This window comes from Trichechus manatus, unplaced genomic scaffold, assembly GCF_000243295.1.
Source record: "Trichechus manatus latirostris isolate Lorelei unplaced genomic scaffold, TriManLat1.0 scaffold00047, whole genome shotgun sequence".
Classification (NCBI taxonomy): domain Eukaryota; kingdom Metazoa; phylum Chordata; class Mammalia; order Sirenia; family Trichechidae; genus Trichechus; species Trichechus manatus.
In genome coordinates, this window is record NW_004443983.1 from 14,496,342 (window position 1) to 14,514,397 (window position 18,056).

At 35.0% G+C, this 18,056-nt stretch overlaps 1 protein-coding gene across 1 annotated transcript in view; it reads left to right on the plus strand.

The window, feature by feature from the left end:
* FBXL17 (F-box and leucine rich repeat protein 17) overlaps positions 1–18,056 on the plus strand; it is a 567,698-nt gene that overhangs the window by 373,790 nt on the left and 175,852 nt on the right. Inside the window, exon 7 of the mRNA XM_023732005.1 lies at positions 15,736–15,812. Within this exon, the coding sequence (XP_023587773.1) occupies positions 15,736–15,812 (77 nt within the window). The remainder of the gene's footprint in view (positions 1–15,735; positions 15,813–18,056) is intronic.

Sequence of the window (18,056 nt, forward strand, 5' to 3'; positions counted from 1 at the left end):
CTTTTTCACTGACCCTCCACTTTGCCAAGCATAATGTCCTTCTCCAGGGACTGGTCCCTCCTGATAACATGTCCAAAGTATGTGAGACAAAGTCTTGCCATCCTCGCTTCTAAGGAGCATTCTGGCTGTACTTCTTCCAAGACAGACTTGTTTGTTCTTCTGGTAGTCCATGGTATATTCAATATTCTTCCCCAACACCACAATTCGAAGGCATTAATTCTTCTTTGGTCTTCTTTATTCATTGTCCAGCTTTCGCATGCTTATGAGGTGATTGAAAATACCATGACTTGGGTCAGGCGTGCCTTCCTCCTTAAAGTGACGTCTTTGCTTTTTAACACTTTAAAAGAGGTCTTTTGCCACCCTGACAGGGAACACAACAGAGAGTCCCTGATGGAGCAGGAGAAAAGTGGGGTGCCGAACTCAAGTTCTAGTAAAAAGACCAGACTTAATGGTTTGATTGAGAGACTGGAGGGACTCCGGAAGACACGGCCCCCAGACTCTCTGTTAGCCCAAAAATAAAACCATTCCTGAGGCCAACTCTTCAGACAAAGATTAGACTGGACTGTGGGACATAAAATGATACTCATGAAGAGTGTGCTTCTTAGCTCAAGTAGATACATGAGACTAAATGGGCAGTTCCTGTCCAGAGGCGAGATGAGAAGGCAGAGAGGGTCAGGAGCTGGTTGAGTGGACACGGGAATTCCGGGGTAGAAAGGAGGAGTGTGCTGTCACAGTATAGGGAGAGCATCTAGGGTCACATAACAATATATGTATAGATTTTTGTATGAGAGGCTAAATTGAATTGTAAACTTTCACTTAAAGCACACCAATAAAAAAAAAAAAAAATCTTTTGCAGCGGATTTGTTCAATGCAATGCATCATTTGATTTCTTGACTGCTGCTTCCATAGGTTTTGATTGTGGATCCAAGTAAAATGAAATCTTTGACAACTTCAGTATTTTCTCCGTTTATCATGATGTTGCTTATTGGTCCAGTTGTGAGGATTTTTGTTTCTTTATGTTAAGGTGTAATCTATACTGAAGACTGTAGTCTTTGATCTTTAGCAGTAAGTGCTTCAAGTTCTCTTCACTTCCAGCAAGGAAGGTTGTGTCATCGGCATATTGCAGGTTGTTAATGAGTCTTTGTGGGGATATGTGCCATTAAAATATGGATGTATAAAGGCCTCTATGTTGCACAACATGTTGAGACTTGTCCCCAACATGTTGAGACTTGTCACGACTTGTTTTTCCAAACCCGTTACTGATTGGCTTGTTTACCTGAATTCCTCCTCCCTTGCCCGTAACTTATTGTTATTCACCCAAAGCCCATTGTTCTGTTATTTGCTTCACTGTTTGCTGTATTGACTATAAAATAAACTCCTGGGACAGAAGCTGGGTTCGACTCCTCAGAGTGACCCTCCTGGTCCCACTTCTCTGTAAGAGTTGTGGCATTGGTTATTGTCTCTGCCGCCCCGACAACCGTTGCCACTGCAACAAGTCTTACTTCCATCCTGATGCCGGATTGTTTACTCAGCACACAGATTGAATAAGTATGGTGAAAAGATACAGCTGTGACGCACACCTGTCCTGATTTTCAACCATGTAGTATCCTCTTGGAACCCTGCTGGCACAGTGGTTAAAAGCTCAGCTGCTAACCAACAGGTTGGCAGTTCGAATCCACCAGTTGCTCCTTGGAAACCCTATGGAGCAGTTCCACTCTGTCCTGTAGGGTTGCTATGAGTCAGAATCGACTCAGTGGTATCCCCTTGTTCTGTTCGAACAACCGCTGCTTGGTCTATGTACAAGTTCCTCATGAGCACAATTGAGTGTTCTGGAATTTCCACTGTTCGTAATGTTATCGAATGGGATATAATATTATATAATGGAATATCTCTCCACAGTTGAAAAGGTACAAACTACTGATAATGACACAAGGTAGTTGAATCTCAAAACCTTATGCTGAGTAACAAAGCCTTACACAAAAGAGTACGTACTGTATGGTTTTATTTATATGAAATTTTAGAATAGGCAAAACTAAGCTCTGGTAGAACAAGACAGCAAATCATCCACAACAGTAGTTGTCTTGATGGATGTGGGCATTGACTGGAAAGGGCGGTGCAGGAATAGTCTTGGTCTTGATAGGGAGTCAAGGTAGGTATATATATATATTTGTCAAAACTGATTGCATGTAAGATTTGTTCCTTTCATAATGCAAACAATAATTAAATTTTACCTTAAAAAAAAGAACTATTAACAAACACTGAATTCTAGTTAATGACGTGCCTGTGAAGTGTTTAGAAGTGAAATGTACTGATGTTTGCAGTTACTTTGAAATGCGTCAAAAAATAAGATAAATTGGTAGATGGAAAGGGATGGATAGAGAGATAGATGCATACGTCTGTGATAAAGCAGGTATAGCAAAATGACAATGTTAGAATCTAGGTGGTGGGTAATGGGTTTTCACTGCAGAATTCTTTCATCTTTTTGGTATGCTTGAAAATTTCCATCATAAAATTTTGAGGAAAAATGGGTCTTTATTCTAAAAAAAGTTTATAATATGTACCTTTTCTGAATTTATTCTAATTCAAGCCAAAGATATGATAGCATTCTTTAAGTATAGATTTTCTTTTTTTATCTCTTTCACAACTTAAAATTCTTTTTGGATTGCATTTTCTTAATTGCAATCAGTTTGTTACCTTTTTAAATCAAATTTTTTTGTGCCACATTTGAAATTCACTGATTAACTTAATAACATATTTATTAGGCCCTGCATTAGTTTCCTCTGGCTGCTGTCACAAATTAGAACAAATGTGATCGCTTAAAAGCAACAGAAATTTGTTTGTCTCATAACTGGAGGCCAGAAGTCCAAAACTGGTTTCACGGGGCCTAAATCAAGGTCTCGAGGCTTTAGGGAATAATCCATTCCTTGCCTCTTTCTGCTTTTGGCATTCCTTGGTTTGTGGGTGGCTGCATCAATCCTGTCTCTGTTTAGTGGTTGTCTTGTCTTGCTTTCTCCTCTTCTGTTGATGTCAAATCTCCCTCTGCTTCTCTCTTGTAAGGACACTTGTGATTGCATCTAGAGCCCTCCCAGATAATCTGAATAATCTCTCCATCTCAAATTCCTTAATTTAACCACATCTGCAAAGGCTTGTTTTCCATATAAACTAACTTTTATGGATTCCAAGGATTAAGACCTTTGCCGGGGGCTGTCCTTCTGCCTACTACAGATACTTTTTATGTGCCGGATTCTGTGCTAAGGCCTAAATAATAATAATTAACATTTAATGTCTTACTGTATGCCAGGTGCTGTTATGTGCTTTACATGAATTTTTTTATTAAGAACAAAATCTGACTTGATTTAACATAAACTTAAAACCATACTTTTTTTTCCTTCAACCTTAAAGCCTGTAAATACTTGTTTCTTAAGAAATGCACTCAGGAAATACTAGTCTAGATAATCCTGTCTTATTTGTGTGGAAGATATTAAAGTTGACAAGATTGTGAGTTCCTTCTGGGAAGAAACTTGTCTTAGCCATATTTGTATCCACATGGTTGGGGCATAGTAAGTGTTTGTTGAATGAGGAAGTGTTTTGACAAACATTAAGAAATGTGACCTTCACAAAATCCCTGAAAGTAGGTATTGCAGCTTCCACTTTACAGAAGAGGTTTAGGGAAGTTGAATTACTTTTCCAACTCTAGGGCTTTCCTTTACACACACACACACACACACACACACTCACACAATTTGAATATCTGACGTATTTCCATTACTAATATCTGATTGATTTTGTACATGAAACATTAAAATTTAGTAAAATTCTGATGTAGCTAAATGTCATCTATGTTTTATTATTATATTATGTTACTATATTCTGTTACTAACCATGTACAATATACTTTTCTTTCTTCTTCTTTCTCTGTCTTTTTTTTTTTTTTTTTTTTTTTTTTTTACTGTTTTGAGAGGCCAGTTACTGGTGGATTAAGTTCACAGTTGGAGAAAATCTTCTAAATGATACAGAATATTTTGATACTTTCTTGAAACTTTAGCCTTTTCCCAGAAGTACCTCAAGCATATCTAGTCTTCTTTTTTGTAGCATTTTTTGAACATCAGATTTTTTTTTAACTCATTGATATTTTGAATCTTATGTATAATCGTGTTCCCAGTTTACTTTGGCTCCTTGAAAGCTTATTCGAGAATCTTATCCCACTTGTAGAAGCTTTTCAGGACTGAATTGTTTGAATTCTTTCTTGGTGAATGTATCCCTCACTTTATCATTTTTCTACCCACATTTTTCACCTTCCTTACGTCTCTCAAGTATTTATAGTTCTGTATGCATTTCTAGTGACAGATGAATGGATAAAATTAATTTAGACTGTCAATAATTATAAAATATATGAATGTCTTGTTTTTCTTCCTTTTCCAGTTTACAGTATTCTCCCCACAACCTTAACTCCAGCCACTAATTCAACCACTGATTCCTTGAGTATATATCACTTTCACTGACTTGGTTATATTATTGTTGTTGTTGTTAGGTGCTGTCGAGTTGGTTTCTACTCATAGCGACCCTATAGGACAGAGTAGAACTGTGCCACAGGGTTTCCCAGGAGTGGCTGATGGATTTGAACTGCCAGCCTTTTGGTTAGCAGCCAAGCTCTTAACTACTATGCCACCACGGTTATATTATTACCCTTTATATTTTCCTTCACCCTTTTCTAAGTATGACATGGCATTTTCTAAGTATGACATGTTATTACTTTTCCTAAAGCCCCAAATGTTGCCAGTTGGCCTATGTGTGTTGTGTATCTGATAACCCTATGCTTACCTTTCAATAAAAGATCAGAAAAGAGAATTTATGCTCTAAGTTTATTTTTTTTATAAAATTCTGTCATTATCAGGGCAGAACTCATGATGCCCTCAGGACCTCTAAAAGCACAAAACTGGCAAATTGACTCCAAACACATTTACCTGACATCCCTTTCAAATGCCAGGAACTGGGGCACTACTCTTGCCTCTTTATTCCACTAACCACTTTTGATAATCAGAAACCATATCCCACCAACACCCAGTCTTGCTTCCTCCTCACAATACCAGAATGCAATCTTTCATTCCTTTTGACAGAAGTATTTTCTTTATAGAGCCGAATTTTTAAAACTGTTACTCCATTTTGCTACATAGTTTGTTGATTATGCAGACAGAACAGTAACTATGATAACAGTGGAGTATTTAGAAATATGCCAGAGATGCCCTGTTCATTTTGATTTATTGTTTAGAATAACATAAAGCTGAGTGCTGGGGTTGGGAGTGCTTCTTGTTCCTGCTGGCTGTCAGATGTAATGTTGCCTGCAGAGGTACCCACTGTCTGAAACAAATAGTGAAATGTGTCTTCTCCCTTCCCCATGCTAACTGACCATCTTGATTTTGCAGCTTCTACAAGGAGAAAATGGGTATTGCTTCCCCCCCATGGTTTCTATCCGTCTTACACACTGGTTTCATTAGCTTTCCACCACTCTTCCTATGAGCAGAGAGATGTGTTTTTGCTTCATAGGGATAGACTGATGACTAGTCCAACTAAAGCAACCTGGATTTCAGTGATTATGGCATTTCAGGGCCTGAGCTGCAAAATTCCTTTATTTAGTGCATTTACAACAATTATATATTTATTGATTCAAAAACAATACTGGTAAAGGAAAAACATTTTTTTAAGAATTATATTTACAAATATACACACATGCACACATATATACTACACACTCCTTTGGCTATAAATTAAATTGTTATAATCAAGTCTTTGCATTGATAGAAAAATTATAGAGTTTAGAAAGAATCTTCTAGAAGTATATTTTGTAGGCAAACAGGCATTTTAATGTCAGTAATCACTGAGCTGGCCTGGTAGCCAGAGATGCTAAACAAGATTCAAAAGTCTTTCTCTGGAATGTCTAAATTTTATCTGTTGCATTTAATTGAATGTTATTTCAGAAGAAAATATGGAGGATTTGTTATTAAAATTCATAAAAATTAACTGAAATTGGCCTTCATCCTTCTTTTGAGATTTAAAATATATATATATACTACATAACTTTTGTAAGAAAAATTTTGGTTGATGCCTCTTGTAATTTATAGAAATACGTGGACTACTTCATTTAAAAAAAAGCATGAATGTTATTTCTTTTTTTTTAAGTAAAAAGTTATCTCTCTGTGTAAACATGTACCAAAACAACAAAACATGACTGCTGCCTGTCTCTCCTGTAAGTGTTAGCGCAGAGATTATTTCACCTCTGATGTGAACGTTAATACGTAATGATATGGGAGTAGTGAGATTAAAACAATGGCAGTCCCAGAGTTTTGGAAGCAGGTTTTATGTATTCAGCAGTGATGATCCTTAATCCGCAAAGAGTTCAGAGTTCAATCCAGATGAGCATCAATAAGGTCAAATTTACATAGTATGCCTGCCTTCATCAGGTCTGCGTGATCATCCTCATTTTCTCTTACTGGGTACGTATCTGGGCTACTTCATTCCACTGCCTGCACTTTTCCCACTCCCTAATCTGAACTCCTTCCTCATCTCTTTAAAAAAAAAACTAACAAGAAACCTTGACTATTTCATTCTCCTAATTGCAGGATTAATTACTTGTATATAATCTCTACTTAAAATCACCATGTCAAAATTATTTTATTAGTTTTTAATCAGGCCAGAAAGTTACTAAGCTAAAAATTAATGAGAAATAATTTTTCTGTAAACCTAAAACTACTCTAAGAACTTACACTCTATTAATTAAAAAAAATAAAAAAGACAAAGTGCAGGCTTCCTGAGTATGAATGCTTAAAGCATATGGGAAACATTTGGAATGGAGAACATCGACCAGCTTTCCTTTGTATCTTATTACAGCTATTTAATTATAACCTTTCAGAGATATCAAATTAGGTGCCCTCTTCCCTGCATTTTAAATATTTTTTTAAATATTGCTAAAACCATTTCTCAAACAAAACTTTGAATGGTACATTGGGATACTTTGAATCATTGCTAGTTAAAGTGAAACCATTCTTTTGACTTTTATAAACTGCCTTTACCTCCTATGTTTTATAGTCTTCTGAGAATTTGGCTTATCCAAAAAGAGATTCTCTGTCTTCCCAAGTGAGAAGGAAACCTTTTGTCAGCATCTTGTCTGAGTTAACTCCTTGGCTACGCAGGTCATGGGAGGTCTGTGTTGAACATCAGTCTTTGGCTGCATCACAAAACCAGTATTGAAGCACAGGCCAGCTCCCAGAGTACAAGGGTTAAAGAGGCAATTAGTCACTACAAAGCTGAGTCGTGGCTGTCTTCTGCTAAGGAAGTGCTTAACTCTTTCATGAATGATGCCTGAAATCTCATCTTCTAGGTGTTTTTATATTCCACTAAAATAATTTAGTCTTAACCATTTTATATTAAAGGCAAGCTTAAAATATATGATGTCTGTTGAACGGAGACTTTCACATCAATATTTATATTAGTTAGGGTAAAGGGTTAAGGGTGGGCAGGGAGATAGTCATTAATTATATGTTTAATATTCCACTTAACGTTCCCATTTGTGTAGTGTAATTTCACATTCATTTTAGCTATTCAGAAGTTTAACAAGTTTCTTTGAAATATTTCAAACTTTACTATTGAAGCTTTTATTTAATGTTGGTGAAGGAGAGTTTTGGGCGCTTACCAGAATTTGCCTGACATATTGTAAGGAAAATAATGGCCACTGACAAATTACAATACATGTTATTTTATAAGTTTTTATATTCCTATTTTTTTGTCTTGTTTTGTTTCAAATGCCTGCACTCTAGCTGCCACTCAGTTTTGTTGCATGTAGGGTATTATAATTTCCTCTTCTGCTTTCTATCTTAAAATATGCCAGAATATCATAAAGACAGCACCAGTCTTAAATGTATCAAAATCGCGCAGTTTCTGGATTCCTCTACATTTACTGTCTAGAAATTGATGGAACCTCAAAAAGCTTAGAGGAAAGAGGAGGTTTTTTAACTTTTCATACTTCATAGTAACTGCATTTCTTTCCTATCGAGGAATGAATAAATTGTTGAACTGGGAAACCTTTCTTTTACATTTTTTCCCTCTTTCATTTTCTCATTTCTTTTGATCCTGAAATTGACTATCTTCAGTTCATTATTAGTAGATATAGAGACAGTGATGCGTTTTTCTGCTCCTAGGTATGAACGTTAATATTGACAATAACAACACAAATAAGTAGATGCCGATCCATCAAGGTTATAAATATTATGTACATAAATTTATAATAATGTGGCTTTCTGATTATATCTTTCAGTGTTTCTAACACGTTGTTTGCACTGGTGAAAACATTTTTGAATTAAGAAATAGAAGTTTAAAACCTTTTTCCTGTTTCTTGCATATTCTGATGAATGATTAGAAAAGGTTAGCTCAACTTGTTATATAATGGTTGATGTCATTATGCCAAAAGAATAGAACAATGGCTAAAATTAAAAGCAAGACTTTTGGATAAATAGATCTGAAATTTTAAAGCTAGAACCAGGTTTATTATAAGTTTGTTAGTTTGCTCATTTTTTCCCACTTTGGAAAAACCTTTAACCATGAAAGAAAATGTGTATTAGAAAAAAAAAATTTTAACAGCTTTAGTTGGTCTGTGTTAAAGTATTCTAAAAGCATTCATATTAAATTAAAACGTATTTTGCTATGTAAATGAAGAAACAAAATACTTTTGGAGAGCTGGTGTGTGACGGTTATTCTTAAATATAATAAAAAATATTATTTTGCTGTTGTGCAGTAGTTGCCCCTTTTCCAGTGCTTAGTCCTACCTACCGTCCAGTTAGGAAGCCTCTAATGTAAGAGACCTTTAGGGAGTGGGTGGTCCAGAAAGAATCAGCAAGTGACTACATCTTCTCCCTCCTCCTTTCCCTCAAAGGTGTAACACCTCTGTCAGCAAAGATTCAAACCCGTAGAACTTAAGTTTCAGTAACATTTCAGTTTATAGAACAGTTATTGTGTCCCATCTCATTTTAAAATAAATAAACTACTATTTTATTGTGTAAGCTTTCATTATCTATATGGCAAAATAGGCATTAATTCTCCACTGTTTAAGTAGCAAATGACTAAATTAATCTCAGATTCACTAATGAGATATGGGCTTTCCAGAGAATTACATTTGGTAAATGAGAACTTAATGAGTGTCCCAAGATAATTGTTGGTAACTGGTGAAACTGGTGACATTTTGCTTGTCACTCCTAGTCTTTGCCCCTGTAGTATATTAAGAATGTGCTTTGAGAAAACACTTCAGCATTTTAATTGCAAATTTACCTTAAAAAAAAAAAATCTTGCTTACACTGAACATTGAACATCTCTTCTTTGAAAATACCTTTAGATGTTTACATAAAAAATTGACTTAAGTGCATATTTGCTACAGTGTTTTTAATAGGATAGAATAAAATTTACAAGAATGTGTACCATAAAATACAGAGGGCACTGGACATAGCACTTTGATACCACGTGTCACTTTCCACAAGTAATATTTCATTTTTTATTTATGTGTAGCTGTTTGATTTAAAGAGAAAAAGATAACTAGTGCATGCCATTTGTATAAGCTTAAGGTATCATGTAACTAAAAAAAGTACCTATAAATGGAATGTTCATTAATGAAATTGTATTCAAATGTATAAGGGAAAATGTACTATTAATAAATTCTTGAGTTGATTCATCTTGTAAATGCTTACCTGTAACTTCATCTTTTTTTTGTATGTAGAAATCCTTTATATAGTGTATTTTTTGAAAGCAAAATATACCTGTAAATCATGCCCATTCATTTGCTGCACTGTGATTGGATTATTCTTCAGTAAAACTCAATGTGAGGCTTTAGAAAAATCAATCTGATATCATTATTCTTTCTGTAAGATGCCAAATTGTGTTTTGGTGGCCTCTGCTGTCATTTAAATGACCTGTATATGAGTTAGTCGGGATGAGCTTTCGCAGTACAGAATCGGACTAAGTTTGCTTACTTGTTACTCTCTTTAGCTCTTGGTAAAACCTTTTTTAATCCTTTCTCATTTGTGTTTCTGTTTTTGCAGTTTTTTATGCCTTACCCACTTACAATCCATACAACAGACAGTGGCTTGCTTAGGTTCAAGAAATGAAGACAGTGAGGCTCTACTGCTAAAACTCCCAGATAAATCCCTTTTATGATTTGTTTGTTTTTCTGTCTTTTTGAGGTTTGATCTACATGTTTATTCAACCTTAAACATGCCTAGCTCCCGATTGCCCTTATTTGTCTATTACATCACGGCACTCTTCGTACTTTTTGTTTTAACTCTATGGGGTTGTTTTTGTCTTGTTGCATTTTTTTCTCAGCTTAAAGATATATCTATTATTCAAATATAAAAGTGACTTAGGAAAGCACATCCTAAAGTTTATTTAGAAATTCTCCAAGCCACATACTAATGTGTGTCTAATGGGGACATTTCTTTTCACACCTCTAAGGTGATTGAGCCTGTCCTTTAAAGTGAGATTTGCAAACCACTGTCTGGCAGTTCCAATTAGCTTCTTCTGGGTTTGAAGTACATCACAAACAGTAACAAGGTCTCCTAGGACACTCCTCTTGCAAGCAATGTAGTCATATTTCCTCATTAGTTCTTTTCAATTGTCACTAATGCCACGTTCCAGCCTTTGAGTTGGAGACAAAAAACATAAAAATTTGGTATGTATGTAGAACGGGCCATTGTTGTCCATAATTCAAGGCTCTTTTGAATTCCTTTGATAGTTTTGAAGCTTACACAGCTTAATTCATTAACCTTTACCCTTCACATAAATCAGGTGATTAAGAATCTATTGCTAAGGAGACAGATTTTCCCTCCACTGAAACTAAGTAATGCCTTCTCTTCTTTTTTTAAAATCCTATATAGCTTACAGTTGTTTTTCAAATTTTATCAACTATTTCGGGTACATTTTAAAGCATTATCAAAAGCAAGTGAACATAAAATTACATTATTGTCAAAATAATTCTGGATGCTCTGGCACAGGTTTTCTGTCCCTTTTCTGTATGCTAAAGGAGTTTTTAAATATGTACTCAACAGCTGTTACTCAAGAATTTACAGTGGTAGCAATTTTTTTTTTTTTTAATTCTCTTCAGAAACTTTCCGAAACATAAAAGCAAGAAATTATTTGAGGGGTGGAAATCCAGAATAAACTGAAGTATATTTAAATAAACCTAGGACATTTGATTTGGAGAAAAGTTTTATATAGACCCTCATTTTATAGAGAATGAGGATGTAGGGCTCTAAAGAAGGTAGATGGTTTTCTGTGGCTCCCTGGAGCTGAGACTGGAGTCTATGTCTTCCACTTCTTAATTCTCACTTATTAAGACATGTCTCCCTTTACTTCTCAGAACCAGAGAAGACAATTTAATAGGGCTAATTGTGTTTGATGTTCATGGGGGTATTTTAATAATATTATTCTGGATTTTTCCCCATCATTTTCCCTAATTATGAATTCTTCCTTAATAATCATAGATTCTTATTTTTTATAAAGATATATTATCCTTTTGAGTTTTATAGCTCCTTTGTCATGCATGAAGTAGGAAATCTTTAAGGGTACTGACTGTTAGAGAATGTTGATCATATGCTATTCTGAGGTTTGTTCTTTGAGATGGTGGGGGTGGGGAATGGGAACAATTTGAATTCGGGATTCTGAGTTTAGGGACTCTTGGCTTGCCCCTAGGGACCTTATCACTAGGATTAATGAATATTCTCCTATGTGGTATCTGCGAATAGGAGAGAGGATGGAGAAGCAAAGGTTCTAAATGTGGCATTTGGTTCTATCATTCTCCTTCTCGCTCAGAGACTGTTGTTGTTGTTAGGTGCTGTTGAGTCGCTTCCAACTCACAGCAACCGTATGTACAACAGAATGAAACACTGCCCTGTCCTGCACCATCCTCATGATCGTTGTTATGCTTGAGCCCATTGTTGCAGCCAGTGTGTCAATCTATCTCATTGAGGCTCTTCCTCTTTTTCGCTGACCCTCTGCTTTACCAAGCATGATGTCCTTATCCAGGGACTGGTCCCTCCTGATAACATGTCCCAAGTATGTAAGACGCAGTCTTGCCATCCTCGCTTCCACGGAGCATTCTGGCTGTACTTCTTCCAGACAGATTTGTTTGTTCCTTTGGCAGTCCATGGTATATTCAATATTCTTCAACACCATAACTCAAAGGCGTCAATTCTTCTTCCGTCTTCCTTATTCATAGCTTTCGCATGCATATGAGGCGACTGAAAACACTATGGCTTGGGTCAGGCACACCTTAGTTCTTAAACTGACATATTTGCTTTTTAATACTTAAAAAAAGCCTTTTGCAGCAGATTTGCCCAATGCAATGTGTCATTTGATTTCTCGACTGCTGCTTCTATGGGTGTTGATTGTGGATCCAAGTGAAATGAAATCCTTGACAACTTCAGTCTGTCCTCCGTTTATCATGATGTTGCTTATTGGTTCAGTTACTCATCTTCCGGCACTATATCAGACAGTGTTCCGCTGCTATTCATAAGGTTTTTACTGGCTAATTTTTTTCAGAAATAGTTGACCAGGTCCTTCTTCCTAGTCTGTCTTAGTCCGGAAGCTCAGCTGAAACCTGTCCGCCATGGGTGGCCCTGCTGGTATTTGAATACCAGTGGCATAGCTTCTAGCGTCATAGCAACACGCAAGCCCCCACAGTACGACAAACTGCAGAGGCATGGGGAACTCAGAGATTACCACTCTACAAACATTTTTCTCCTTTACTGGCTACCATTTAAAAATACCCTTTAAAGAACCTATACGAGTGCTTGTAGTCAAAATGTTTAAACAATTGCTAAGATTTAGCACTTTCTTTGTTTTCTGCATACATACTATACAGTGAATTGGGAAATGCTCTGATGTTTATACACTAAAGATAGTGACAAAGAGCCAAGACTCTGTAAAACATAGTAGAATTGTTTAGAGTAAATGTGGTCCACAGACTTTTGTTATGTTAGGGTACTTCCTGCAAATGTATTCTAGAATGCATTCGGAAAGTTTCAGGAGGAAAGGACAGTCACCACCCATGGTCTCTCATCATGACCTGCTATCACCACATGCTGCCTGAGAAACTAGACCTAAGACAAATTACAGTGCTTCAGGCAGTAGCCATGGACATGATGTGGTGTTCCATTTTGTCCAATTTGCAGTAACAGCATAACACAAACCACTTCCATTTTCAGTCCTCAAAACAATAGCTATTTTAGCTATTTATTTGAACCATTCAGTTTCATGTTTTTAATATTAAAAGTTTCTGCCCAGATTCACAAAACTTGAGATTTCTCTTGTCAAATATCACCTGTGAATGATTTAAAATTAAGTTTTGCTACAAATCTTCCAAGGCATATTTTTTCTTATGGATCTTTATTTGGATAATATTTCTATGTTATGTATAACTTTTGGCACAGTGGCTGTTGTTACAGAGTAATTAAAAGTATTTTGAAAATCTTATGTAACCAAACTTAAAAAAGCAGGGCATAAAGTCTAGGTGATCCTTTGTAAAAGCAAAGTGCTTTTCTCTTATAATTTTTCTTTCTGCTTTTGTCTGAAAGATACTTACTGCCTACTCCTTAATCATTTGTTATCTCTTGGCTATTGCATTTCCTCTTGAGTAAGCTAAATAATTTTGCAATGCCCATTCGTAATCATCTGCACTTCGGAACTTTTCTTGGGCATATAGGGAGGAACCTTGGTGCTCAAGGCCTTTTATTAGTTTTAGGAACATCTTCATCCAGTGATTAATTTTTTTATTTTATATGACAACCAGTTCTTGTTGCCTATGAAATTGCATTTGTTTTGACTTGTACAGTGGAATTGATTTGTGTTATTTACTGTTTGTAGTTCTGTATGACTTGAAAGTTCATATGTGCTTATAGCATATCTAATATTAGAATCAAGTAGAAGGAACACAAATATCGTATTACATTTGTTTAGAGTTTTTTCATAATCAAATATAAAATCAGTGATCTTGAACTATTTGCATAGTGTATGAGAACAAAATACAATTAATGCTATGAACATTATTTCTGCACCAATTTATTTTTTTGTGGTGGTCACACAAAATATTGGATCTTTGAGTTTTCTTGGTAGTGATTGAGGAGAGCAGTGAGATGTACATCTTTGATGTCAGAGTTTAAAAAAAAATTATTTAGGATTTTGCAATCATCCAGGCCTTTATTTTTATTCTTAGCATGTGAAAATTACATTTTAAAGTTGCATATACATCATGGTTGTTGTCTGTAATACTTCATTTTTATTTTTATCCTTTTTTATGAGTTTACTTAAATGTTGTATTAAAGCAAAATGACATATGAAATTAGGTTTTAAAATTTCCCCTCACACTAAGCTATCTCAATCATAATTGCAGTGTGTACTGTTTTGATAGTTTTTTATATAGACATAGAAAAGTACCCATTTTTATCATAAATTATTTTTAATAGCCCAAAAGAAGGTTTATTCAGTTATTCTGAGAAAATTTAAAATGTTTATCATTCCATTAAAACAAAATTGTATAAAAATATTTTTAAAAGAAAAAGGTCTTCCCTCTAACTAATTTAACCTTCAATAATGAATTGTATGGAATGAAATTATATAAAATATCCTGACATTTTATGAAGATACCTACAAATAAGCCAGAGAGCAAATAAAATATCTGAAAGAGATGAATACTGAGTAATTTTTTGATGGATTATACACACAGGTATCACATTACTTGATTCTTACTTCCTGGAAAAGGGTAATGACTCTTCTTGCTTTTACCCTTTTACCTAACCATTATTTATGAAGATTAAAACAGTGAATGCATTGAAGGGTGCATGTGCCTGTGTGTCAGTGTGACTATACAGGTTTTTCTGATATTATAAGGACCGAGCCACAAAATGGACAGTGTTGTTAATCATTATTTTTAAAGTTCATTTACTTCCGTACTACAAGTTCTGCTAGGGCTATTAGAACAGAGTGCACTATTCAAAACCTTTTAACTTAAACCAGAAAAGACTTCAAATTGTATATTTCCATATCTATATTATAAAAATAGCCTATACCCATGCAATAATTCATTTTAGATTTTAAGGATAAAAAATTTAATGTAAAAAGATTTAAAGATCTTATGTGTGCAGAAGTTTTTTCATCTTTAGTCTATAGAAGTTATAGGTTTTTAAAATATATTTTGGTATTATGTTGAATAAAATTTCACCCAAAAATGTATACTTCTGTGTTATCAGACTCCATCATTAATTACTGAACTACAGGCAATAAATATTACCAGACACCTATGTGACCACCCATGTATATTCTATGGTTTCATTGTAATTATTTTTTATATTATTTCATTGTATAGATGATATATATATATTATCCTATAGCACAAGTTTGCTAGTCTTTTATAACCAAATGTACCATTACTTTTATAGGAATATCTCTTTTCCAGCTCTTTGGTTTTAAAAGATGCACTAGTCATAAATGTATTTAATTAAAGTCATTTAGATATTGGAGCACTTGAGTTTACAGCAGGGAATAGAATACCTTTTCCTTAAACACCTTGAAAGAGGTTTGTTGAGAGAAGAGAGCTGTGGCATTCATCAAACGCTGACCTCTTCCTGTTAGAGTGGTGGCCAAGCCCTTGCTAATTTAACTTGAAATGCATTGGTGTAACTAACCTTTTTTTTGTGTGTGTTTCAGGTGTGTGGAGGTCATTGCAAAGGAAGGACAAAACTTGAAAGAGCTGTATTTGGTGTCCTGTAAAATCACAGATTATGGTACGTAATAAGCCATTGTTCTAATCTTTTCCAAGAGTTAAAAAATTACAAAATAATTGAAAGGTTTTTTTCCTAAGAAATTGAGAACTATCTCCTAGAGACTGTTTACCTTCATTTGTGCTAATTCTGATTATACAAAAAAAAATCAAGAAATCAGTGAGACTAAGAACCAGAGTAAATGAATGTGTCTATCAGTTTATTGCCACATGCAACCACACATGCATGCAATGCATGCACACACATACACACTTAGGCTCAAAAAGTAGGGCTAAAAGAGCTATCTGATGAAAATAAATATCGGGACAATTAAATTTTTGATATAATAAAGAAATTATTGTATTGAGTTGATTTGCTTGATTTAATGGCATGTCAGATGCACTCATGCTGACATTGTAAATGTCAAACGTCTTAAGTTTTTAGATTTTTTAAAGCATTGGGAAGTTCCATGCTTAGATATATAAAAAGTAAAGGTTATGTATTTATAAGATTTTAACTTATCTTAGTTTTTAATTTCCCTTTTTAAAGTGTAGCAAAGCAAGTGATTTTATAAAAAAATATGAAATTATCCTGTTGGGAGTAATAAACAAAAACAACCTAGACTTTCTTTTCTTATCAATTTGTGTCTTTAATCTAAATACAAAGTTTTAGATAGATTTTTGGCTTTTAGGAGACTTTTTTCTGACTTTTTAACTTGTTTATTTAAATTTGAGAATATACTTTCTACCTTGAGGGATATTAATAATCGATTAATTTTTCTTATTGTTAACTTCAACATGTACTAATAAATGCCACCAATCCTAGGATGTCATACTGACCATCTGCCCTGGGTGAGAGAGTTGCATTTTATCATCTATTAAATTCATCTTTTGGAAGAACACTACTAAGGCTGTAATAAAAATAACATAAAAGAAGATTTAACTTAAAAATAACCCTAATTTCTTTTCAGAGGGTATTTTTTTCAGAATGATAAATGTGTCTTATATGGATTTATACTTAATGTTTCTGGGTTTTTTTTCCCCCCAACTAATTCTACCATGCAAAATGAGTGCTTTGCTATATTTTCCTTTCCTTGTGGTTTGTTTTCTGATTGGTATATTGGACTGATACTTTGATACTGTCACACCCCCAAACCTTATTATCTCCTTACTGTCTAGGTCTTAGAGATTTCACCTTGCCGTGTATAGGGCATATGTTAGGTACAGGTAGGATTATTAAATAACTAGTATATTTATTCCAGGAGCCCTGGTGGCACAGTGGTTAAGAGTTCGCCTGCTATCCAAACGGTCGGCAGCTTGAATCCACCAGCCACTCCTTGGAAACCCTATGGGGCAGTTCAACACCATCCAGTGGTGTCACTGTGAGTCGGAATTGACTCGACGGCAACAAGGTTTTTTTTATTTGTTTTTATTTTTTGGTATATTCATTCCAACTCATTAGTTGGCACTCAAGGTTCTTTACCATCAGTTCCATGCCTGCCTCTCCAGTCTTATTTTTTATTTGACCTCTTTATCTATTTGCTGCCAATTGTCAAATTGCTCATAGCCCGGAGCTATAGATTAAATTCCTTAAAATGAACTCTTTGAGGTTCTGCAGTGGCAAATGTTGCTAAAATTATACTCGATTCTCAAGAACCTGTCCCATAACAAAGCTAGTGCCTGAGAACCTATCTGTTAAGTTAGCAAGGGCAAAGACATATTCTAGAAGATATGGAGCAGGAGAAAAAGCATCATTGGACTTGGAAAAGAAGATCTGGGATCAACTTCTATCTTTGTTCTTTGGCCTTAAGGAGGGAAGTTCCTCCACATCCCTGCAGCTTCGTTTCCTCGTTTGTCTGACTCCTTGCTCCTGTGTGCACTTGGCACCCAGTTTAGTGATTAATTGGCACAGTGTGTACTGCCGATAAACTTCTGCTTTCCTACAAAAGGGGGACAGAGAGAGGGGTCAAACAAAATTCTTCGAGCCCCTTTCCTTTCCTCGGAAGCTGTTTTTGTTGTTATTACTGCTGCTATTGTTTAGCGATTTTTTTTTTTTATTACTTTATTTTTTTATTGTACTTCAGGTGAAGGCTTACAGAACAAATAGTTTCTCCTGAAACAGAAGTACACATGTTGTTTTATGACATTGGTTAACAACCCCAGAACATATCAACTCTCTAACTTCTCAGCCTTTTTTTTTTTTTGGTGAAAATACACATAGCCAAAGATACACCATTTCAAAAATTTCTACATGCACAGTTCAGTGACA